The sequence below is a fragment of the Micromys minutus genome, assembly GCF_963924665.1.
Source record: "Micromys minutus genome assembly, chromosome: 21".
Taxonomy (NCBI): domain Eukaryota; kingdom Metazoa; phylum Chordata; class Mammalia; order Rodentia; family Muridae; genus Micromys; species Micromys minutus.
This window is the reverse complement of record NC_137956.1, coordinates 50,410,357-50,434,482: the sequence shown is the minus strand read 5'-3', so window position 1 is coordinate 50,434,482 and position 24,126 is coordinate 50,410,357. Positions and strand designations below refer to the sequence as shown.

The following is a 24,126-nucleotide window of genomic DNA, read 5'->3' as shown; positions in this document are numbered from 1 at the left end:
CACTGGAAGATGGGAGGTGGTGATCTAAGAACCTTGATAGCTTAGACACAGCCTAGACTATGAAATAGAAAACCAAGAAATCCCATCCCCAAAATGTGAGATTTGACACTGGAAGCCCCTCACCTTTGCATGTTCATGTCAGTACTCACACATGAATGCATATGCACACACACACACACTGGAGATCTTTCACCTCTACATGTTCATGTTGGTACTCATACATAAGTATATGTGCACACACACAAATGCACATACATGCACACACACTGAAAGCCTTTCACTTCTACATGTTCATATCAGTATTCACATATGAATGCATATGCGAGTGCACACACACACACACACACACACACACACACACACACACACACACGGTACATTTTAAAAGTTGTATTTATTTTGAGACAAGGGCTACATTGTAGACTGGCCTCAAACTCACTTCTGGGCTCAATCAATCCTCCTGTCTCAGCTCTCAACTACCTGAGACTTCAAGGGTCCCAGTCAGTACCCTCAGCCCACTAGATAAATAGATATCAGAGGCATCCCCAGTGCCTGGCAACCTGGCCTCAGGAGACTCAGGGCCAAGGGGCAGGAGAGGGCATTGCTGTTCACTATATTTCTAGAACTCTCTAGTGTTCCCTTTCCACATCACCTTGAAGTAGGGCTTGGCTGTTGAACCTTAGCTGATGGCATTGAAACTTGTCACTTCTGAATGGCGGTATGCAGTTCCCGCCCTAACTCTGGAGACCCAAGTCAGTATGGTTGTGCCAAAGATTAAAGCAATCTGTCACTCTGGGCCACCAAAGCCTCTCCCACAGACCTCGCAGGGTCACAGGTTATATGTCATTGAAGTGGGGAAAGCTTGTCACACAGTGAGATCCAGCTTCACCTGAGTAACTTTACCAAACAACAGCCAAAACGCCAGGCTTCAGGACAAGGTGAGATAGAGCCGTCTAGACCCAGTGTAGACCCCTGCCGCCTGGACCCAGTGTAGACCCCTGCCGCCTGGACCCAGCGTAGACCCCTGCCGCCTGGACCCAGGGTAGACCCCTGATTGCTCTCTGCCACCGTAGCCTATCATGGGGCCCTGTTTAAAAGTGGCGCTGGCGTGATGGACAAGAGTGCAGAGGTGAGAGAAAAGAACAGGGTCCTCCCGAGAAGTTCTTTCCTTAGGCCTTTTGGAGACTGGCCATTAGTTTCAAATGGCAGGCTGTTCAGGAATTTTTATGTGGCTTTTAACTCCTAAGCCTCTTGCCTCTGCCTCCCAAGTGCTGGTGGTGTGTCCTCTCCCATCTAACTTTTGAGGGTTCGAATACGACCTGTCTCTTCTGAAACAGGAGACAGCGATAGAAATCTGCAGGCAGCCACCTCACACAGGACCTCCCACACCAGGCCTCTGGGTCTGTCTGAGGCACTGGGTACCTGGGGGCAAGGTGACAGATCAGAGCTATAGACCATTCACTCATGTCCTCGGGGCCCAGAATTCCACCAAACAGAACATGAATAGCAGGAAGTAGCTTTGAGAACCCCAAGTGCCCAAGAGGGCTGAGCTGGTGGATGAGATGGGCGGGGCCTGCTTTTCAGGGCTCCTGTGACTGAGACCCTGGATTCTCCTGGGCTCCATCCTGAGGGTTACCACTTCAGCAGACTCCAGAACTTCAGGTGTTTCAGTGACTGACCAACAGACCCAGATGCAGCATGGGGTCCATAAAATCCCAGCCTTGAAGGAAAGACTGGTCCTGTGTATACCCTAAGTGCCCATGGGAGTGTGCACTGGGATGCTAGGACACCTACCACCCTTTCTTAGGGTATTAACACATAAAGAAGAAGCTGGGTCGGGGACCAGGAGCAGAACTGAGTTTATTCTCCACCGCTCACCCTGGGACCACGGGCGTGTCATGTGAGGCAGGCAGGAAAGCTCCACACACCTGCTCTTCCTGTTATCACAAACCCATGAGGGAATGTGGAGCTGGTCATCCCTGGGCTCCAGGCCCTGTATCTCTTCATGGGAGATTCCCTGCCAACTGCTCCAAAACCAGAGCACCCTGCATCAGTTCAGGGAAGCAGGCCAAGGCTAGACCAAGCCAAGTCTCCCCAAAGGTAACGTCCCAAGGCTACTGTTGTGTCTTGGCCTGGGAAGCTGCTACCATGTTCACTCATGCTAATTCAGGGACTTGACCGTATCTTTAGAAACAAGGTATAAAAGCTTGGGACCCCGATTCCATTGCATGGGGGTGGGGGCTTATTGCATCTGGCAGTAAGGGAAATCCTTGTGGCCAGGGCAAGGAGTATAGCACCAGGCACACAGGGGTCTCAGAGAGGGGGCTGTGCCCCATCCCAGCCAGTGCTTAGAACCCCCGTCTGGCCCCTGGGGAGGATGTGTTGTGTACAAGTACAGGAAACCCAACTCCTGGGACAGGGTTTCATTCCCAGCCTCTGTTTATTGAAGAGCGGCCAGAGTTTCTGAACCCATGAAGGCCACCAGGTGACAATGGTTGGTAACCCTTGAGGAGGTCAACTCTTTTTTGTTTTACTTATAATTTTTGGAAAATGAAGGTCAGCTCTGTAGAGCTGCCAGGCACTGGGGCCAGAGGTTAGAAATAGCAAGAGGCAGGGAAGGGTCCCTGAGGACATCATGGAAGCCCAGAGATTCGGGGTACCACTGGAGGAAGAGAGCTACACTGGAGGAGCTTGGAGCCCAACCATGGGCCGTGGGGCAGGAGTGTGCAGCCAAATGGGAAACCTTCCTTTCTCAGACAGAGACACGTGTCTCCCCAGTAGACACAGTGGGGCTGAGGGCATGCTTGCAGCCAGCCTGGCTCTGCAGGCTAGGAAAGGGTGCCTATCCAGGGACAGCCACTCACTCGGCCCCTCTTTGCCCAGAAGACAGCCAACTCGGCCGAGCACCTTGGGCCCTGCCCACACCTGTACAGAATAAAGTGCTTCGTTTATTGATGATTAAAATGTCCCCAGCCCGCTGTCCCAGCTCCATGGGCCTCAGAGGAGGTCAAGGGGTTCAGCACCCTGTGCCAGCCCCTTGGGCACAGGCCTCTTCCCAGTGTGGCCATGCTGGGAGTGGGCAGGGCGTGGCGGGAGGGAGTAAGGTGCAGAGTGTAACAAACAGAAGCTTATAAACAGTGGGGGATCAAAACTAGGAAACGTAGCTTATGGGGAATGAGACCATGAAGCGAAGACAGAGAAGGGTGCACGAGCTATCACTGCCTGCCCCTCCCCCGAGGGCAAACACTGGGTACCTCTCTCCCCAGACTGTGCAGAATGCAAGCGGGACCAGGAGCCAGCAAGTGGTGGCAGGGGCCTGGCCCCAAGAGGAGAGGAGGCCTCATGTGGGCTTCTGGGGAGCAGACATAGATAAGTGTGTCTCCTGGTGGGGCAGTCCAGCCAGGCAGGCTGGTAAGGGACAGGAGCTCCCTGTCCCCTGCCTCACAGATAGCACCATGAAACCCTGAACTTCTTGCCTGAGGCTCCTGTGGGGCCCCTCCCTGGGATCTCATTCTCCTGCAGGGGCCCTAGTAGCTGAGGCTGGTGAATTAGATTCTCTCCCCTCTGGAGACTTGGTCCCCAGCACCCAGAGACACTCTCTCCAGGATTTGGGACTCTTGAAAAAGTCAGTGCAGGCTGGGGATTCCTGAACCTGCCTGGTAGGGATGTGAGAAAGGAAACCCATGGGGGCCAGCCCCCACCTGCGTGGCTCTGCCTTATGCAGAGGGGCAGCCTTCACACACTCACATGCCCAGCCACACGTGGTCTGCCATACCTCCCTGACCACAGGCCTCCTGGGCTGCACAACTCCTCTCAGCAGGGGTGCACCCAAACCCTCCCCTCCTAAGGAGTCAGTTAGGGGCACAGGGAAGCCAGGGATGGGCAGGCAAAACTGACCCAGGCCCTGCTTAGCTCTCAGCCATGCTGCAGCCCAGAGCTCCTCCTGTCCTGTGTCTGCTGCCTCCAACACCCCTCACCTGGAGGAGTGGAGCCAACCAGTCCCTTTCTGTTCCTTTACTCCCAAAGACTAGGAGCAAAAACTCCAGGAAGCTGCACAGGGGCCCAGGGCCAGAGGCATCAGCTACAGCCCAGCCTCTAGTCTGTGTCTGCTGGCCCTGGCCAGGAGGGCCCGTGCTGGGGGTCAGTTAGTGTCCAGCCTAGGAGGTGCTGTGGGGAAGAGCGGGGCTGTGGGCTGCAGGTGCGTGGTGGGCAGGGTGGCAGGGTCACCGGGCAGCGGGTGGCTGACACGGAAGCACTTTTCTTTGTGTGCCTTCAGCATGTTGGAGAAGCGAAAGCGCTGGCCACACACGTCACACGGGTACGGCTTCTCTCCGGTGTGCGTGCGGCGATGCCGCTTCATATTGGGACGGCTGGTGAAGCTCTTGCCACAGATCTCACAGATATAAGGCTTCTCCCCTGCAATGGGGGGTAAGGGGGAGCAGGGGTGTTCATGGCCAGCCCTAGACTCCACCCCGCCCCAACTCAGGATCTGGAGCAGAGGTAAACTGAGACCCTGGGGGGACGGCACGTACCTGTGTGTGTCTTCATGTGCTCGTCAAAGTACTGCTTCATGTTGAAGTCCTTACCACACCACTGGCACATGAACTGCTTGTGGCCAATGTGGATGCTCATGTGCGACCGCAGCTGGTACTTGTACTGGAAGCGTTCGTTGCAGTTCTGTGGGGAGGGGAAAAGCTACAGACACCCTCACCCTGCCTTTCCCAACCCGAAACTGTGTATGTGTGTGTGTGTGTGTGGACCCGTGTGGAGGCCAGAGGTCTGGTGTTTCCTCAGGTGCCTTCCACCTTAGCTCTTTTTAAGACAGGGTCTCTCAATGGCCTGAACTCCCTGCCTAGGCTGTGCTGACTACCAGTGAGATTCAGGCATCCACCTGTCTGCTCCCTGGCACTGAGGTGACAAGCCAGTGCAGATTTACTTAAAAAAAAGACAACCTGGACTGATGCTTAAGCTCTCAACTGCAAAGAAGCATCTTCCCAACTCACTGTCTCCCCAAACCATAGGGACATGAATGACAGCTGGGTCTTGAACTCACGCCTGCTCCTCCTGTCACCGTTACAGGAGTGGGCTGCCCAGTCAGGCGTGCAGCCCCTCCTGCCCTCCCTTCCCCTCCCTGAAGATGGGGCTGGGTGGAGGGGTGACCATCAGGGAACCCCATAGCCGACAGCCGGCAGAGCTCACCTCACAGCGGAAAGGCTTCTCCCCCGAGTGCTGCAGCGAGTGGACCTTCAGCGACATACTGCGCTTGAAGGATTTCCCACAGGTCTCGCAGGTGAAGGGCATGTCCTTGGTGTGGGCTGCGGGTGGGCACCAGACGTCACTTCTCCAGGGCACCTACATGAACCCCCACCTCCAGGCCTGCCTTCTGGCAGCCCTGCACCCCACGCTTTCCTGGAGGGTGATACTGAATTCAACAGCATACCCAGCCTTGGGCCCAGTGCCACTAAAGGCCAATGAAGAAAACAGGGAGACAGGCCTCCCAGCTTAAAAAAAAAAATCACCAACCTGGTTACCCAGCATGCTCCTGGCCAACACCTAGATCCCAGGGTCCCCATCCCATGCAGTTTACACCTTCTGGTGGAGGAAGGGAGGGGTGTCTGCCAGGGACTGTCTGTCTGCCTTGACCATTCCTCCCTGGAGCTCGGAGCCCAGCTGAGTGAGAAAAGGTGACCACAGAATCCAGACGCTTGGCCAGGCCCACCTAGAGGCCGTGCAGCTCTGCCTGTGAGTGGGGTGGGTAGCACACTTGGGGAGGCCTCCTTACTGTGTCCAGGTGTGACCCCTGGGGGAGGTTGCACTCAGGAGATGCCTGAAGCCCTGTGAGGGCCAAAAGGTGAGGAAACATGAGAGGCCTAATGGCAGCCACAGAGACAGGGCTGGGCCAGCACACTTGGAATCGTGTGACTCAGGAGAAGCCGTTCCTGTCCCGGGACGGGCAGAACACGGTGCCGGGATCCACGGCTTGCCCAGCAGCGTGCCAGCTGGGTTTCCATCGCCAGCTTCCCAGACATCCTGGAGCACTGGGCGAACTGCCCGTCCGTGCGCTGCTCTCCTGTCCCTTCCCCTCACCTGGACACAGGGTCCCGACAGAGCCGGCAGCCTGGCCCATCCTCCGCCCACACCCGCACCGGCAGGGACTCACCGACCATGTGCTTGCGCACGTGCGCCATGGTGTGAAACTTCTTCTCGCAGATCTCACAGGAGAACTTCTTCTCCGCGTAACCGTGCACGATCTTGTTGTGCTCGTGAAGAGACCACAGCTTCTTGAAGGCTTTGCCACACGTCACGCACTTCGGGAAAAGGAGAGCGCTTTGGGTGCAACCCGGAGCTAGCCTCGGCCTCTCTGGGGCGGGCCTGCTTCTCCACCTGAAGAGTGCTGGTAAGGCTGGATCTGATGTCCCCAAACTAGGGTGACACCTTCCACACCCACCCACATGGCTGTTGGGTACCTCTTCCAGGACCCCCCTACTAAGGCCTGCCCCACCCCCTGGCTTGGTCAGCTGCTTTGAGGCTGGAGGTCTGGAGGCCATGTTGGTTTTGGCAGCTGTGCTGGGTGGAGGAGGGACTTCCGGTTCCTGTCAGTGCAGGTTCTGCCACCTGCAGACGCTCTAGGCCCCCTCAGACGGTGGAGGGCGGGTGCTCATCCCAGTTGGGCCTCCAGAGACCGGAGGCTGGGGTCCAGGAGGGAAAGAGCAAAGGTTTCACCCACTTGGGGTGGCTTAAGGTGCAGGAATAGCTGACGCCAGCCCGGGGCAGGAAACAGGTGCACAGTGGGTGATGGGCAGGTTTCCAGGCACACCTTCCCCACTGGCATCCAATTAGCAATTAGTACAGGCAATTAGCACCCGCCTACCTGTGGCTGGGTTGGTTTTTAATTTTCCCCTTGTTGGGCCAGAAAAGGTGAAAGGCATGCTGGTGCGTGCGTATGTGAGTGTGTGCGTGCGTGCGTGTGTGTGCGTGCGCGCACGCATGAATGCTGATATGTATGTGTACATGCATGCCGGTGTGTGCATACATGCACATGCTGGGATGTGCTCAGATAGTGCAGACTGGCCCAAGGACTGGCAGCCACCCCAGCTTCCCCTGACCCCAGACTCAGGGTAGCTGGCACTCCAGAGCTGAATGCAGGTTTCCCCTTGATCACTGCCCTGTGCAGTGGCTCTGGGTGGGCCAAGGGTGACGCCCTCTCCAGACAAACCCTTCCCTTCTATGCACACCTGGGTGGAGCACACAACCCGCCTGACTGCACAGGCAGCTCTGCGGCCCTCGGTTTGTTAAAGGACCCATCCCTCAGCCGTGCTGCCCCCTAGCTTCCGGTCACGCCACTCTCCCCATATCCCTGTTGCTCTTGAACCTCTAGAAAAGGTGCCGCCACAACCCTTGCCCCGGGGATGGACGGGGCAGGACGGCTCACCGCGGCTCACCTGGATGTTGCGCTCGCAGTCCGTCTGCCTGTGCAGCTGCAGCTCGCTCTCCAGCAGGAAGCGCTTTCCACACTGGCCACAGATCTGCATGCGGCTGTGGGTCACATTCATATGCTTCTCTAGGTACCAGCGGTTGTTGAAGACCCGAGGGCACTTCTGGCATGGATGCTGCTGTTTCTCCTCCAGCTTCACCTTGGCCCCCAGCCCATCAGCTGCCTGGGATGCCGGAACAGCTCCAGAGGCCTTGGGCCTCTTCCCACCTCTACGTCCAGCCTCCTCCGGCTCAGGGGTGGCTCGGCGCCGGGTGTTCTGTCCCCGGGACCGTGTGGACATTCGGCTGTGCGGCGGAGGGTCCACCTGGCTGCCCTGACACCCAGCGGGACCTGCAGGGTCCTGCCTGCCCTCGGCCACCCTCTCCTCCTCAGAACTGTCTGCGTCCTGTTCACTGGGGCCATCTTCTTCATCCTCATCTTCCCGATCGCTGGGCCCTTCCTCCTCTTCTTCCTCTTCTCCCTGGCTGCCTCCCTCTTCTTCCTCCTCTTCTTCCTCTTCTTCCCCCCCTCCACTCCCTCCTCCTTCCTCCTCCTCTTCTTCCGAGCGTCCCTGCATCCCATCCTCCTGGCCCAGCACCACAGTGGCTGGATTGGCCCCAGAGCTCGGCTTGCCCTCAGGTCCCGTGGACACATGCAGCGTTTGGTTGTTGAGATTCACCTCCACAATGATTTGCGACTGCTCCTGGTGCCCATAGGTGCCCGAGGCATCCAGTTCTGGCTCCAGCCCCTCTCCGCTTTCTAGTTTACACAGGCTACCCGGGGCCTCTGCCTCTTCAGGTGTCCCTTCCTTCTCCTCCTTGAAGAGCGTCTGCGCCGGCCCAGCCGCGGCAGAGCCTACATCTGCAGCTGTCCCCGCCCCGTCCTCCACACGCACAGAGTAGGGGTCAGGACCCTCTCGGGCGTAGATCTTGGGGAGGCCCGGGGCGTCCGCCTCCTGCTTGATGTCACAGTAGTAGGGTGGTGGAGGCACCGGAGCACAGCTGGCCACTGGCTGCGCCAGGGCCACAGGGCCCGAGGGCGCCAGGGACCGAGCGTCCAGCAGCTCCTGGCAGGAGGCGGCAATGTCAGCCATCTGCAGCAGAGAGGCCGCACTGAGCACCTCGTGCACGTTGGCCGCGTTCACCAGCAGCTTGGACGTGTAGATGAAGTTCAGGATCTGCTGCAGGCCGCTGGGCGCCAGCGCCTCCAGAGACAGCTCCACCCGCTGCAGCTGCTTGTTCTGCGTGAAGAGGGAGTGGAAGAACTGGCTGTAGGCGGCTAGCACGCCCTTGTGTGCGGGGAACACACTATGCTGGGGCACCAGCACTAGGTCGACATCGCACAGGTCTGGCTGGAAGAGGCGCTGCTCATTGAGACGGCCCATCAAGCAGGCGAAGTGTAGGGCCACGTCCTCCACCAGAGAGAACTCTGCCACCGGGGAGTCTGTTGTCTTCTCAACCAGCAACTGTGGGGCCAAGAGAGCAGGAGAGGTGAGGGCCGGCCACTGCCCACCCTGCCTATGGTGTGGGAGGTGCCATCGTAAGAGATGATCTGATCCATCCATCAAGCCGGGAGGGGGGGTTGAGGGAGGAACAGGCAGACTCATGGCAGCTGCTCCTAGGGCTGTGATGTCCTGGGACTTATGCCCAGGTGGCTACTCTGGGCCTACTCCCTATACTCTGCCTCTGTGCACACACTAGGGGTCCCCCCAGGATCCCTACTGGGCTTCCAGCTGTTCCTCAGTGTGTCCCGATCTTTCCACCACGCTGAGACAGGAGCCTGCCCAACTGTGAGTACCTGACAGAAGGGCCCAGCTTCTGCTAGGCTGTATCTGGGGATTTTTCACTTGGACTGGGGCCAGTCAAGGCCTTGAGGGGCTGCAGAAGGCAGCAGGCTGAAGACACCCAGGCTGATCCAGCTACCGCAGTTTTGTGTATCCAGGACCCTCAGGGGAGGATGCTTTCCGTTTGCCACACTCCCAAGAGGAGATCCCAGCCCAGACCCAGCAGTTCCAGGGTAGTCCTGTCTTGGAGGCCGCACCTCCCAGAGAGCCCTATGGACCTTAGAGACGGACAGATCAGACCGCCAGGCCTTTACACTCCTAACAGAGTCCTGCTTAGTTCTGCAGGAGGACTCCCAGAGGTTGGCTGGTAGGGACAGGCCTGTCTCGTCCCTTGCATAGGGACTGGGGCTCAGCAAACACTAACCAGTCCTGGTCCCACAAAGGCTGGCTTTGGAAGCTCCATGGGCTCTGCCTGTGGAGACAAAAGCTTTCAGCGTGTAAGTGCCAATGGGGGACACAACCCCACTTCCCTTAGAGGTCCCAGGGTGAAGCTGTCCCCTCTCCTGTCAGCAGTGTGTAGGCCAGACAGAGAAGATGAACTCTGAGCTCCCTTGTCATTCTGCTAAAGGAGAAGCTGTTTCCAGCTGTAGGTGAGCCCCAAGGAGCCCCCAGCCTTTACCCTTCTGCCAAAGCCCAAAGCTCACCCACACTATGCCCTCCGCTCTGCCAAAAGCCAAGCTCCCTCCAACACCCAACACACAGCCATCTTTGCCTCATCTCCGAACTGCCGGCCCATCTAGCAGGGACGTGGCACAGAGCCCCGCCCATCCCTCACTGACTCATTCGGATCCATTCTCTGGGATCAATACCTATTGCTGAGATAGAGAAACTGAGGCCCAGAGAGGCACTACCACAGGAGAGCTGTGGCCATCCTGCTACCTGGGTACCCTTCCTGCTGCCTGGTACACTTCAAGCGGGTAGAGGACTTAGAGGGTCCTGAAAGTGAGAACACCCTCTGTTCCTGCCTCCTTCCCAGCAGCGCTACAGCTGCAGGTTACTGGTTTCTGCACTCCCGGGGATTGGGGGTGGGGTGGGGTGGATGGTAGCAGGGAAAGGCCTCCCATGGCACCACATACCACAGGCCTGGGGCCCCGTTCTTCCTTTACAAAGCTTCCTCAGGGCCCACCTGCTTGGGAAGGACCACTTGAGCCTGGCAGAAACCCAGGTATCCTTAAAGTCACATGGCAGCCTGCCCAGACAAGCTGCCAGCGAGTGGCAGGGCCTCTAACGGTGCCCACCAGCTGTGCAGCCTCTGGCCAGATGCTTCCGCTCCTTGAAGCTGAGGAGGCCTCTCCCCACCTGGCTATGCCAGCTGCATCAGCAGCTCTTCCCCAGAGGGACACCTGGAGAGGCCACCAAGCTTTTGCCTCCTAAAGGCCATCTGGTGAAACCCGGGGACAGGGGTACAGGCTCAAGACTTCTGGATGCTCTCTTTGGAGAGGCCCGGAAAACAGGCTCAGAGACGGCAGGGGACCGGCCCAAGGTCACACAGGAGTTTCCACTCCAGCTGTGGGCGCCCCCCATCTATGGCGCGATCCATCCTAGTCTCTGGCAGAGCGGCTGCAGCGCCCACGTGGCCCAAGGCCCGGGCGGGAATCCGACTCCCCCTTCCCCCCCCCATTACCAGCCCCGGGGCGGCGCCGTCCGGACGCAGAGAAGCGCCCCCCTCCGCCCGTGCGCAGCAAGACCTCGGCCTTTCGCGCTTGCACCCCCACCCCAGGAATTTCACCCCCTAGCCGCGCCACCGCGCCGCACTACGGGCAGATGGGGTCGAGGACCCCGGGGGAGGGGCCGGGGCTCCCAGACCCCGTACCAGGTCCCACGGGGCCGTGCGCTCCGAAAGGAGGCGCTCGTAGGTGGGCGGATAAGCGGGGGGACAGGCAGGGCCCTGCGTACCATGGTGCCGCGGCGCTGGGAGCTCACTGGGCCCCGCAGGATCGCGCTGCCCCCGAGGGCCGGGCCCGGGCCGCTCCATGAAGCGCCGCGCTGGGGGCCGCCCCTGCGCAGGGCCCCGCGACCATGGCCCCGGGGGCGCGGCCGGCCGGGCGGGCGGAGGCGCAGGGCCGCGACGAGTCCCGGCCGAGCAGCTGCGGCCCGGGAGCCTCGGGCGCGGCGGGCGGGGGGCGCGGGGCGCCGATTGGAGCCCGCGCGTCAGCTGGGGCCGCCGTCTGGCCGCTTAAAGGGCCAGGCCGCCCTGCGTGCTGGCTGGGGGCGCGGATGCGCACCGTCTCGATGCAGCTGTCCGCGGGAGAGCCTCGGGGTCCCCGGGCCGACCCGGCTGGTGACGTGGGGGCGTTTGGACCGCGCGACCCCACCCTCCCGCGCCGAGCCCCCTCTGTCCTTCTCTGCTGGGAAGTTCGTCCGGGAGTCTAACCCGGGTGTCCTCCCGCTGCTCTGCAGGGGCGGGGCCAGGGTAGGCGTGAGGTCGCTGAGCTGAGCGCGCCGCCCCCCGACCCACCTGCTCCCCTGAGCCGGGCGACACTGAGGGCCCGAGCCCCGCACCCCAGCCGCGCTCACCTCCCGCCCCCAGTGTCCCCGGCTGCTCCGACTTGGGGGTGAGTCTGGGGTCCCCAGCTGCTCCGGCCTCCCACGCGTTTTGCTCGGTGTCTCCGAGACCTACCTGGGGGCCTCAGGCTGCAGAGCCTCCGAGCCACCGCCGCAGCGACGGAAGCCTTTCCGATGACCCGCCTGGGATAGCCGGGTGGGAGCCAGAGGCCCAGGCCCGGCCCTGCCGAGGGGCCCTCGGCGCTGGGGAGATGCAGCTCGGCTTTCGGAATGCGCTCTGGCATCGGCTCCGTGGGGGCAGGGGGCTGGCTGTGCTGGCCGGAGGCTGCGAAGGAACGCTGCCAGGCCGAGCGACGGCAGGGCGGGACTACGGGCTACCACCGTGGTCTCTCCTTCGGACGCCCCGCACCCCTACCCAGCGGCCACTGTTCAGCCTAGTCACTCTCCCAATACTGCTCCAGCCGGGCCATTCCACTGCAGCCACAGCCGGCTCCTTGGGTGTGCGCTTTCCTCATGGTGAGCAGGGGAGTGTAGCTCTTCCTCTGGAGCCAGGCAGGTGTCCTCAAGTAGTTGAGGGTCTGTCCCCTAAGAATGCAAGGATCTCTCACGTGGACACTGGGCTGGCTACCCCTGAGCAGAGAAGCTGAGTCGGTGGGGTGGAAAAATAAAAGGTGGGGACAGAGGAAAGCCCCTTCCTTCACATGCGCAGGACATGCCTCTAGCTGGGGCAGTGAGAGCCAGCCTGAGGCTCTAAGCTGTGAACTGGTCAGTTACTTCCAACCACCCAGTTTCTCGTCTGACTCAGTTGATTGCCGCGCTGACCTGGGAAGTGGGAAGGGCAGGCCTATCTGCCTACTGGGTAGATAAGGAGAGTCGCGCAGGTAGGGAAAACAGGCCCCGTGCCAGGGGCTGGAAGAAGCTAGGCAGTGGCCAGTGTGACCTCGGGAAGGTCCTTCGGTGATGGCCTTGGGTAAAGTAAAGAGGTGACCCCTTGGCCCCCCCCTGCTGTCCCACTTGGGTTCTCAGAGCTCTGACTGAGGGCAAGAGGGCACACTACATTTGTCACTGGCAGCAGCTGCAAAGGCCAGAAGCTCCCTTGTGTTTATGGCTGCAAAATTAAGTGGTCAGGGGATGGGGTGCAGCCTACTGGAGGGACAAGATGGGAGCAGAGGAAGAATTCCAGGCCAGAACCTCAAGCTTCGTTGGTGAGCTAGGGGCAGGAGCACTCACTACCATGACATGGGGTGCTTTAGACCTCCGAGGCTGGGTGACTCCAGGCCAAACTTGACTTCAGAGAACAAGGAGTCAGTCCCAAGCTGCTTGGGGGTTCCTGCGCTTGGCTGGGGAAACTAAGCTCACCAGGTAACTGAAGTGCAAGTTAGGTAGTCTGAGAGGTGGGTGGTGCGGCTGGAGGAGGAGGGAATAACCCCCGCACCACACAGTCGGTCGGTGGCCTCCTCCCTCCGCCTCACTTCTGCCTGCCGAGCCCAGCACTAATGGGCCACAGCTGCACAAGGGTGGGGGCCTAATGCAAACCAGCAGGTTCCCTTTCCCACACCAACTCCAGGGCCTTAGCCAAGAGCCTCCCTGGTAGCTTCCAGAAGGCTCCCAGAGACCCTAGTCCTCCACAACCTTGGCCGCTATACTTGAAGCCCCGCCCCGTTACGCACAGAGACAGGACCAGCAGCAGCGTCAAGGTCTACATTCATCACAGCCGCACAGGGACCACCCGGTCCTACACGTCTGCCCAGACATGGCCTTTAGGGAGGCAGCCTCTTATTTGGACCAGCTTGCTGGGACACATGCATCCTCTGGACTCAATTAGGAGACAATGGTTCTCAGACTCTGCACGTAGGCAGCAGGGATGGAGGGTCAGGGCTCAGTGGACATAGGCACAGTTCTGGCCCTTTCAGAACCCATTTTCTGCTTTGGTATCTTCAAGCCTCAGGCTGTGGGGTTGAGTCCTACTGCTTGTATAAGGTTCGGTACGGAGGAAGCAGGAACTGTTCCTGTGGCTGCTGTAAGCCACAGGGGGGAAGCAGCCAGGGCAAGAGGCCCAGGCAGAACGCAGCTCCTGCTGTGCTGTACTGAATCCAGAGCTGAGCTTGCCTTTGTAGCCAGAGCTTCCTGAAAGACTACAGCTAAACAGTCTGCCCCGTCCCTTTGAAAATGCACGGGTGTTCTGCCTCCAGGTATGTGCGTGTCACCTGCATGCTTGGTGAGCAGAGGCCGGAGTTGAATCCTCTGGAACAGGACTTATGACTGAGCTGCCACCTAGGTTTTGGGAACCGAACCTGGATCCTCTGAAGACAGTCGGTGCTCTTATCCAGAGGCCCATCCAGCCCCCACATCCCTCACAGGACAGTGGGAACAAGGTCTCACATAGCCCAGGCTGACCTTTGGGGGAATCCTCCTGTCTCCATCTTCCAAGTGCTGAGACTAAAGGCTTGTGAGGCCAAACCCAGCTAGTTTTCTTTTTAAAACTTTCTAACAGTCTTACTATGCATCCCTATCTGGCCTTCAACTCAAAGAGATCCACCTGCCTCTGTGTGCTGAGGTTAAGGGTGTGCACTACCACACCGGGCATTTTCTTTAAATATTAAAGCACACACATCTGACAATTTTCAGTTTCCCAATTTGGGGAAACACTAGAAAACTCGGTTATCTGCAAATGAGGCAGCGGGTTGCAAGGTTCACTCTGCTTGCCTGGCAGACCCTCACCTGTGTGTTCAAATGTCACTCTGGTCTGTCTTGAGAGGTGAATGGTGACAGGTGCCACAGTCAGAGGACTTGTTCCTCGGCAGGGCACTACATGCTTGAATTGCAACACTCTTTCCTCAGCTGGGGACAGGAGAAGACCTGGAATTGCATCTCACCAGAGGGGATGCTTCTAACAGGCACCCCAGTAACCTGCCAGTGTTCAAGTCTCTTTATTTGCTGTATCAGAAACTGACCGGAGTCTGAGCAAAGAAAGACCAAGCAGGCAGATGCAAACTTAGCATGTATTTTCATTTCTACAAGATCCTTTTCAAGTTGTAAAGAAATTTAATAGAAGTATATACAAATTAGACACTGCTAGTATGTACAAAAGTATTTTCTACATTTTTGAATATCAACTATGCCACTTGCAGTAAACAGGATGTTACAAAATCATCCAATAAAGCATTTTCTATTAAGCACATTACACAACATAATTAAATTTTATTAGAAAAATAACTTCAAAATACAGAATGATCCTGATTAGGAAGAAAAGCCATTTCTGTAGTTCACTTGAGCATGAACAGCAAGGCTGACTACTGAACATGAGCGCCTGTCTGTACAGGCTAAACCCTTCCTCTCCCTATGCTAATCCCCAGAACCTGCCAATATCTTAAAACTCCTCTGGCCATGGAACTGCAAGTAGAGGTTTATCTCTAGGGTGTGCTCTGGTTACGTGGACCCTTAAAGCAGGAGGGAGAGGTTTTAGAGCAAGACAAAGATTCAAAGGGTCTCTGTTGGTTGAAGGTGGCAAGGCCTACAGCAGGGGATATGGGCCTCCTCCAAAGAGTCTAGAGAGGCCCCAGTTACATACAGTCTACAAGAAACTCACTACTTCCCAGAGTCTTCCTGAGGAATGCACCCTTCCAGACCTTAGCCATAGCCTCGAGCCCCTTAAAAGACAAATCAACCCTACTATGCCTAAGAGTCACATGAGCACTGTTAGGCTGAGAATTTTGGGATAACTTGTTATACAGCAACCAAAGAACAATATATGGCCAAGAGTGACCTTTTCTTACTAACTCCATTTGTCAGTATGTTTGGGCTCTGAATGAATTCTTCCCACTGAACATTAAATTCAAACATCCTTCTTTTTAGGCAACTTTAAAGGGGGGGATGGGAAGAAACCAGTCACTATAAACCACGTGTTTAACCTGCCAAGCACTGAGTTCTGATGCTATCCTGCTTTCTATTTAACTAATTTACAGACATGGTGAACAACAGCTGGCTGACCACCAAAATGCTGCTTATGTGTATCACAGAGCGACAGCATTATTTAATTGTGGCGTGCTGATCTCAGAGCTACGTACATGCTAAGCACATGCTATTATCACTGAGCCACATGGCCCTGGAAGACTATTTTCATACATCCAGTACCTCCCCTCCATCTGGCCAGGGATTTAGTAAGACCCTCCAGCGACCAGCAAGGCCTGGGTGGGATAGAATGGTATAGACTTCTACACCATATACCTGACAGGAATTCTGTGAATTGGATTAAACCGGCACTAAGGTGATTAAGTACACTTGGGGAAAGAATGCAAAACAAAGAGTAAAACAAAACAAAGAAACAAACCCACACTAGTTTTTACAGGTTAGACGCTTCCTGGAGGAGCCCTGAAAAGCCAGAACACCACCTATCTGTGCAGCAGAGCCTGTGACCCGTCTGCCCCCAGCTTTTGTCCCAGGTTTGCTACATCAGGCAGAGCTTCATGGAGTCAACACACAGAACAGGATGGCTGGGGCAGGGCTGCTACTGTTGCCACGGTGTGAGTGAAGTGTCTCTGGGGTGTAGTACCTAAAGACTGGGGAGCTGCTTCTGAAGTCCATTCTTCAGCTGGCTCTTTAGCACACGTGTGCAGGACAAGATGACCAACCTTACAGCTTCTGTTTCAAGGGACCCTCACCACATATCTGCATTTGGAAGAAGACCCTATACTCATTATGAACCCAGCTCAGAAGAAATAATTTTTGGTGCCAGTGAATTAAGAAAAATGGCAATTTCTTTCCTGGCGTCAGGAGCTGCAGTATATGACAGATGAGAAACCAAAGGCACCAAGCACCAAAGCAGGAGCTGGGGTGGCAACAGTCACAGAGCTCCTGGTACGCACTGTGTGAAGGCAGAACCTCAGACAGTGTGGGTGTTCACAGCTGGGATGGACTGCTGCAAACATGGTGGCATAAACTACCACCCTGCACACACCTGGCCAGTCAATATGGACGTGGATAACCCGACCTGACAGCACACACACCAAGAAGACAACCAGCACGGGACACTGGAAAGGTGTCTTCTGACAGCTCTCCACAGTCCTGTTTGGCAGTATGGATGCTAAAACCTGAAACACTGACAAAAGAAACCTGACTTCTACGGACAATGTGATATACAGAAAACCCTACCTACAGTAACACTGCAAATTATACTTACATCAAATTTACCATTTCTTGATTCAAGAAAATGAAAATTCCATAGTTGCCTATTGTAAAATGGGGCATAAAAATATTTCTAGGGACATTTGCACTTTAAATCTTTCTGCACACATGTAAGTAAGTGACAAGAAATATCCATTATTGGATTGAGGTCTAACACTGAAAGACAACAGACTGCCGTCCAGTTTCTTAAGCTTTAAGTTACTAGGTATTTACAGTTAACACACAATCTGTACAGAGACACCTCAGCTGTATCTGCTGCTCTCACTGGGACTCCGGTGATGAGAGTAACTTCTGTCACTTTCACTGTCCGAGCCATAGGATCTACCACTCCTGCATAAAAAAACAAAACAAGACAAATCTGTCAACTTCCAGTTTTGGTTCGAACTATGGCAACACTATGGGTTTTTCAAGGATGTTTTAAATAGCAAATGGTGCAGTCAAACTATTTTTCTACTATGCCCAGCGAACTGGACTAGACTGACAGAAAGAGGTTAAGTGAGTGTCACTCTGTAGGTGTGGGCTTGATTGTGGCTGTCATTCAGCTCATTTACAGATCCCTGAGACGTAGTCCACATGCCGTGGTATCATCCCACCAGGAGTAGACAGACCAAGGACCAGGGCTCAAGGACAGCTCAGACAGTGTACAGGCTCATTCACAGAAACCCCCAGAGTCCAAGGGTTAGTGGATGGAGGTGGGATGTCCCCAGGTCAATGGGCTGCAGTGGAGAATATGACAAGTGGGGTCTGGGGAGCAGGAGTTGAATGATCACTTCAAGACACAAAGACAAGTGATGGAGATGGAGATGGCACTTGGGTTTCTGGGCAGAAGGAAAGCTCTAGAACATTAGAGGACAAAAGTTAGATTTGAAGCTGGAGCTAGCAAATGGAAGGGTTCATGTGCTGGCCCCTGAAACAGTTCAACCAAGGGGGTATCCATGTACACTGTCTGTACAAAGTTTTCTGGGTTTGCAACGGATAAGGAAGGGTGACAGCAGCCATCAGCAAGAGACAATATAAGGGCCATGATAAAGTTACAGCTTAGGACAAGCTATAAGACTCAACCCTGCTGCTGAGACAATCATGGTTTAATAAGATGAAAGAATGGCTGTTTCAATAAATTAGCCTGACTTCCAGAAGCGAGGCATGATTTGGTTTTCTCCTTACTCCTCTCCTTCCAAAAGAAATGTTTACTCAAAGCTATGTGAATATTTAAAACACATTTTATTGTCAACTATAAAACAATAACCAACAACTATCACCTGCCAACTCTCAGTTCCAAGGCCATGTTTAATAGCCATCTGTAGACCAATGGAACTAAAGGGAGGTGTTCCACTGATGGCCCACTCACACCAAGTGCTCTAACCCAAGGACCCACCTGGACCGCCGGTTGTAACTTCTACCCCGATGGTAACTGTCACTCCTCTGGCTGCGGCTGCGGCTGCGACTCCGGCTGTAGTAGCTATCATAGGTGTAGGATCTGCTCAAATAGCAATGACACGGTGTTCCATTCAAATACAGAAAGGCTCCTTTTTAGGGCCATAAGAGGGTGCTGGCTCACACAGGTACTCTAAGGGGGAGGTGAGGATGGTTGCATAAGAAGTTCTAGGAACATCCAACAATTGCACCCAATTTTAACATGGACTTACCATGTTAAAGAGAAAAATGTTAATTTCTTTTCTGCATTGAAAAATATTACAAAATTAACAGTTAGTGTGATTGAATCTTGATCTTATTGGGCAATTATATTCACAAGCACTTGCCACTACAATTGGATACTATCATTTCTGACTGGAGCACAGTGGGCCAACAGATAAAAATTATAACATCTTTATTAAGTGTGATTTTAGAAACATATGCATTAGTTATCTAATAAAAAATTAACAATTAGGCTAAGGAATAAGCTTCCACGGCAGTAGATGTGCCGTGTTTTATGCTGAGGCCCTGGAATCAACCCCAGCAGCACAAGCCAACCCCAAGCCAGCACTCTGGGGCCTCCCAGCAGCACTTACCTGGAGCGGCTGTGGAGGTCATAGGAGCTGCTCCTGGACCGGCTCCTGCTGGATGTCCTGGTATGGACCACAGAGGCTGTCACCTTGTGCATTAGGGCACAGGCCACAGTAACAATCTAGACATTTTTTGCCCATCAAAGTGAAAATACAGTGAAATGCTGTAACTATTTTATGTTTATCTCAAGTATATGGGAATTTCTTTTTAAAACCTTTGTATTCCATTAGAAGGTTAGGAGTTAGTTAGGTAGAGTCTGAGGAGACTCTCAGCTGGTGGGAAGGGAGAAGGCCCACTTACACAGGTGGTCAACAGAAAATACCACAAGGCCAAAGAGGGAAACAGAAAACCTTGGCCCAGCACTCATTTCCTCACTAAGTAGGTCAAGAAGAGGTGACTGCTTGTGACCCCAGCAACATCTATGCACAGAGCAGGAAGGAGTGCACGGCCTCCCAATTCGACTGCTCCTTTGCCTTACTCTGCTAAGATCTCATTAAGGAACAACCACGCAGAGTTCCAGAGCTCTCAGAGAGTTGGATAACAGTTCAGGGTGGCATTTGACAAGGACAGATCAACAGCTGTCCTGCTGTGTCCCAAAAGTGGTCTACTGTAAGTGACTGGACACCACTCAGCAGGGTGAGACCACAAGCTCACCTGTGGCTATGGAAACTTCTGTAGGAACTGCTCCGGCTGCGGGTTCGGCCTCTGCTGTACCAGCCCCTGCTCCGACTTCTAGAGTAGCTTCTTGATCTACGAGTGAGAAGGACACACATAGACTATGTATACTCTCCACACGGATGGGATGAACAGGGAAAGAGGGAGCACAAGCAGGGTAAGGCCTCTTACACACTCTGCTCACTAGAGACACAGTCATGTACTACACAGGAAGCAATCCAGAAGCCACCCCAGTTTAATCAATGATATAAAGAAAAGTCACGAGAGACTGCAACAGGTATATGTGCATGTTCACGAACACAACTATTTATTGGCTTCCTGTTCCTGGGAACCTTTTTCTTAGCTTCCATTCACTCTTTGTACTCTTCAGTCTTTCCTGAGGACAAACACTTTGCCTCCATGGCATGTACCTTTTTGTAAAAGGGTAGTAAGATCTTTAAGCCCTCCAGAGTCTGCTCAAAGGATTCTACGCAAAGGCATGGCAACCTGCACAAGGCCAGTTACTTCATACCTCTGACTATGGAGGACTCGCCACCAATCATGATTAGAGAGCTCTCATTGTCCAAGTGATGAAACCACAGGTCTTTTCAGCTGAATCCAGTTTGTTCTGAAATGCCCACTCCCTATCTCTGTCCTCTATCAGTACTTTGTCATATGGAACAACACTTCTTACTCCCTCATCCGATATTTAGAGACAGTGATCGCACTTCTAATGTTGATGTTTTTCTGAGCTAAATGACAGCAGACTCTCCTTGAGGGTAAGAGGAAAGGGACCATTTCTTACCGGTAAGATGAGGTGGAACTTCTAGATCGACTCCGTGAGTGACTGTATGACACAGACCTTGTTCGGTGTCGAGATTTGGTTTCAGATTTACTTCGCGATCTGTGTGGACTCCTGGACTGGCTATCGCCATCCCGACTAGGTGTCTGTTCATCACTGGAACTCTCTTGGTTCCGTGGCCTCCGATTTAGGCGTGCAGTCTTTCTTACTTCATCAAAGAGAGACCCAGGCCGAACTTTATTTTTGCTTTTGATTTCTATCCTCAAACCCTGTGGTTTCACTTCAGGCGCAGCAGACAATGCCTTCACATCTGGAGCACTGGGCGTGGTTGCAGCAGACAGTGCCAGATTCCCTACACCTTGCAATGGCTTCCACTTATCTGTAAGGTTCACCTGGCTCTTCTCAGCCCCCTCCTTCTTTCCAGCAATTTCTGCAGGGCTGGTCAAGCTGGTAGAGCTGTCCTGTTTAAGCCCACTTTCACCCAACGCCTTGCTTTCAGACACACTACTCTCTTGTTTCTCTCCTGCTCCGAGATGTGCCACATGCTCATCCTGCTCTGGAATAAGGCTCACCTCTGGGCTGTCTAGCCCGTGGTTCGCTAAAGGAGACACCCCCTCTCCCTTTGCAGGGGAAGTCCTATCAGGGGTGCAAATCTCCATGTTGTCATCTGTCTGAAGTACATCCTCCCCTCCACCTGGGACATGCTCTTCAAACTGCTGGGTGCTAGGTGGAGAGCTGACGGAGTTTTCCTCCACTTTCAGAGGTGCAGGGCACCTGAGATCATGTTCACCCTCTGCAAGTGAGTCCTGCTCTAAAGTGCCCTTCTTGGGCTTATTTGGACAGCTGCCTTCATCACAGGTTTTCTCTCCTTTTGGAACATTCTCTTTCACAGCCTCACACTTCTCAGGGACGTGCTTTTTCTCTTTTGGGTCCTGCATAACTTGCTTTCCACTCATCTCCTCCTCCTCCTCATCACCAAACTCGAGTGGAGGCTGCCAGTGGAAAGCTTGCTTCCGTTTTGGAGCCTTGTGTTTTTTGTCCTTTTTGGCTTTTGATTTCTCTCTCATCCTTTTTGTGTGATCCCCTTTAAGACTATCCTTTGAGTGTTTTTGCTTCTGGGTCTCCACTCTAATGTTCCCCATGTTGGAGCAGGAGCTCTCTGACTCAGAGGCTGAAGACCGTGGTCTCCTAGACTTCCAGGCACCATCGCTGCCAGGCAGAAAAGTATTTGTTGGAGGCTTTGCTGGGGGTTTGGCTTTGATGTGACTCTGGCCAACTTCTGACTCGGAGTCTGAAGAAGCTTCACCCTCCTCCTTATCAGAACATCTCCGGGGATCATTCTTCCTGCTCTTCATCACATCTTGTTCCGAGTTTGATTCAGAGTCCCATTTGCTCCCAGCACAATTCTTCCCTTTAGACATACTGTCATCTCTAGAGTGGTCAGGAAGATCATTTTTCTGAGTTCTCTTTTTAGAATGGGGACATTCCCGTTCAGGCTTAGATTTCCCTTCTTCTCTGCCTTTCCCCTGCTTACCATTCAATACTTCTTTCCCCTGCTTCTCCTTCCCTGGGCCTGAATGCACTCCTTGAACATGTGGTGGATCACTGTCTGAAGAGTAATCTAGAGATGATCTGCTTTCACTATACTTTCTGTGACATGAAGACTTCTCTCTACCTTTGGCATATGTGCTGTGAAGTGTCTTTTCAGAGTTTCTGTGGTGTCTTTTATTTGAAGTGACACTTTTTTCCCTGCTCGATCTAAATGTGGCTCGTCTCCTACCGTCACTGCTAGCAGAAGTGTATGAAGATGACCTACTGCGCCGGGAACCGTCACTGCACTTACTTGGAGACCTAGAGAGTGAGCGTGATGTGGGAACACTTCGTGACCTTGACCTCGTGTACGATCTGGAGGATGACCTGCTCCTAGAAGACTTGCTCCTTGACCTTCCTGAGTTTCCAGAACTTCTATCACTGTACTTTGAATACACACTCCCATCACTTTCTGAAGGTTTTTCTCTTTTGCGATAAGATGATGAACTCACAGTTGCTTTAATATTTGTTAAACTGTATGTGCTTTGGACAGGCAGCAAGTGGGTTGTTTTAGCTTTCATCTCCTGAATTCGCTCATAGGATGGCTTCCAGGGCTTCTGTCCAGGCTTCCACCTAGAAGGAGGAGGGCTGTCACTCAAGGGTATTACAGGAATGTTCTCTGCTGCCACTGGCTGCACTAGCACATTTCCATTCTGTGGCATTGATGCCCTTAAAGGTTCTGTCTTAACTGGCTTATTTTCACTCAGCTGAGCTGGTTTTTTGGGGGATATTGACATTGTTCTTCGGGTCCCTGACCTGGAACTAGATCTAGACTTTGATCTATTATGAGAACATGATGAGGACTTTGACACGGCCCTTGATCTAGAGCTCCCTCTAGAATCTGATCGTGAATGAGACTTGGATCTGTAGGAGTCTCTGCTGGAGTGGGCTGAAGCACTCCGGTCATCCTGGTCTGATTTAGACCAGTCCCGCTCTGATGAGTGATGGGAGGATGAGGAGGCGCGGGGTCTCCTTTCTCTAACACAGGAGGACTTCACTCTGTGGGTGGGAGATCTCGAGGGTTCCGAATCAGGTGGCATAACTATTCTTCTCTTTTTTGTCTGTCTGTGTCTTCTGCAATGTTTCTGCTTTTTAGCCTTTTTTTTATGCTTAAACTTCTTTTCCTTTCTGTGTTTCTTGTGGTGACCATCAGAGTGTCTTGTACTAAGATCTGAATAGTATCCATTATAGGACCACGATCTGGATCTCTGGGACAAGCTTCTTTCATCCCATCGGCTTGAACAGGGATCACTCAGCCTGTAAGTGGAGGAGCATAACATGCATGTGGTTATTTGTGAATGCCATGTCTTAAAAATTAACTTCTAACCAACAAGGGTACCTGATTCCACTGACACTTTAACACAAACCAGAGTGATGACAATTAGCAGATTCACATTTCGTGTACACTGGTGTTTTGCCTGCATGTATGTCTGTGCAACAAACGGTGTCAAATCCTCTGGAACTGGAGTTACAGACAGTTGTGAACTGCCACATGCATGCTGGAAATTGAACCCAGGTCCTCTCGAATAGTAGCCAAGGCTCTTACCTTCTCAACCATCTCTCTCTAGTCCCAAGATCCTTGTTTTTAAGCAAAGATCTGAATGTCTGTAAAAATCATACCAACTAACCAGAAGTTCTGTGGAGACACACAGCTCACAATATGATCTACTATCAACCTTCTCCCTCTGAGAGCACTTTCTGGGAGAGAGTGAAATCGAGGTCCCAAGCAATGTTGCTGATGGATCACTTGTTTCTGTGGCACTGGGCATCACACTCAGGACCTACTACAGAGCTACACACTCAGCCTGAGACCCACTTAAAAAAAAAATCCATGTACACACGTATGCTTGTATGTGTGCAGGTACACGCATGTGCACATGTGCAGAGGGCACCTCAGGTGTCATTCTTAAGAACGCTGATTTCTTTGAAAACATTTCTCATTGGCCTAAGGTTCATCAGTAGACAGCTGCCCAGCAAGCCCCGAGGACCCCTCAGCACTGGGTTATAAAGAGCTCACTGCTACACCCAGCTTCTAGCTTTTCATGTCCATCTGGGGTCCTCATGCAAGGC

The 24,126-nt window shown here is 53.9% G+C and overlaps 2 protein-coding genes across 5 annotated transcripts in view; both read right to left on the bottom strand.

Moving 5' to 3' along the window:
- Positions 1–2,928: 2,928 nt before the first annotated feature.
- ZBTB47 (zinc finger and BTB domain containing 47) lies at positions 2,929–11,419 on the bottom strand. The gene is made up of 6 exons (XM_080934405.1): positions 11,214–11,419; positions 7,443–8,939; positions 6,161–6,308; positions 5,200–5,315; positions 4,533–4,677; positions 2,929–4,416 (listed from the first exon to the last, which is right to left on the bottom strand). The coding sequence occupies exons 1-6, from the start codon at positions 11,214–11,216 to the stop codon at positions 4,142–4,144; spliced, it is 2,184 nt and encodes a 727-aa protein (XP_080790531.1). The 5' UTR covers positions 11,217–11,419; the 3' UTR covers positions 2,929–4,141.
- Positions 11,420–14,838: 3,419 nt separating this feature from the next.
- NKTR (natural killer cell triggering receptor) overlaps positions 14,839–24,126 on the bottom strand; it is a 33,617-nt gene continuing 24,329 nt past the window's right edge. For 2 of the 4 annotated variants that reach the window (XM_080934877.1, XM_080934879.1), the window contains 5 exons: positions 20,470–23,313; positions 19,665–19,760; positions 19,016–19,072; positions 18,382–18,483; positions 14,839–17,336 (listed from right to left, as the gene is read on the bottom strand). In XM_080934877.1, coding sequence (XP_080791003.1) covers positions 17,249–17,336; positions 18,382–18,483; positions 19,016–19,072; positions 19,665–19,760; positions 20,470–23,313 — 3,187 coding nt within the window. In that variant the 3' untranslated portion in view covers positions 14,839–17,248. Of the gene's footprint in view, positions 17,337–18,381; positions 18,484–18,503; positions 18,574–18,652; positions 18,684–19,015; positions 19,073–19,664; positions 19,761–20,469; positions 23,314–24,126 lie in introns of those variants that run through there. The other 2 variants (XR_013975484.1, XM_080934878.1) reach the window with 2 other exon arrangements.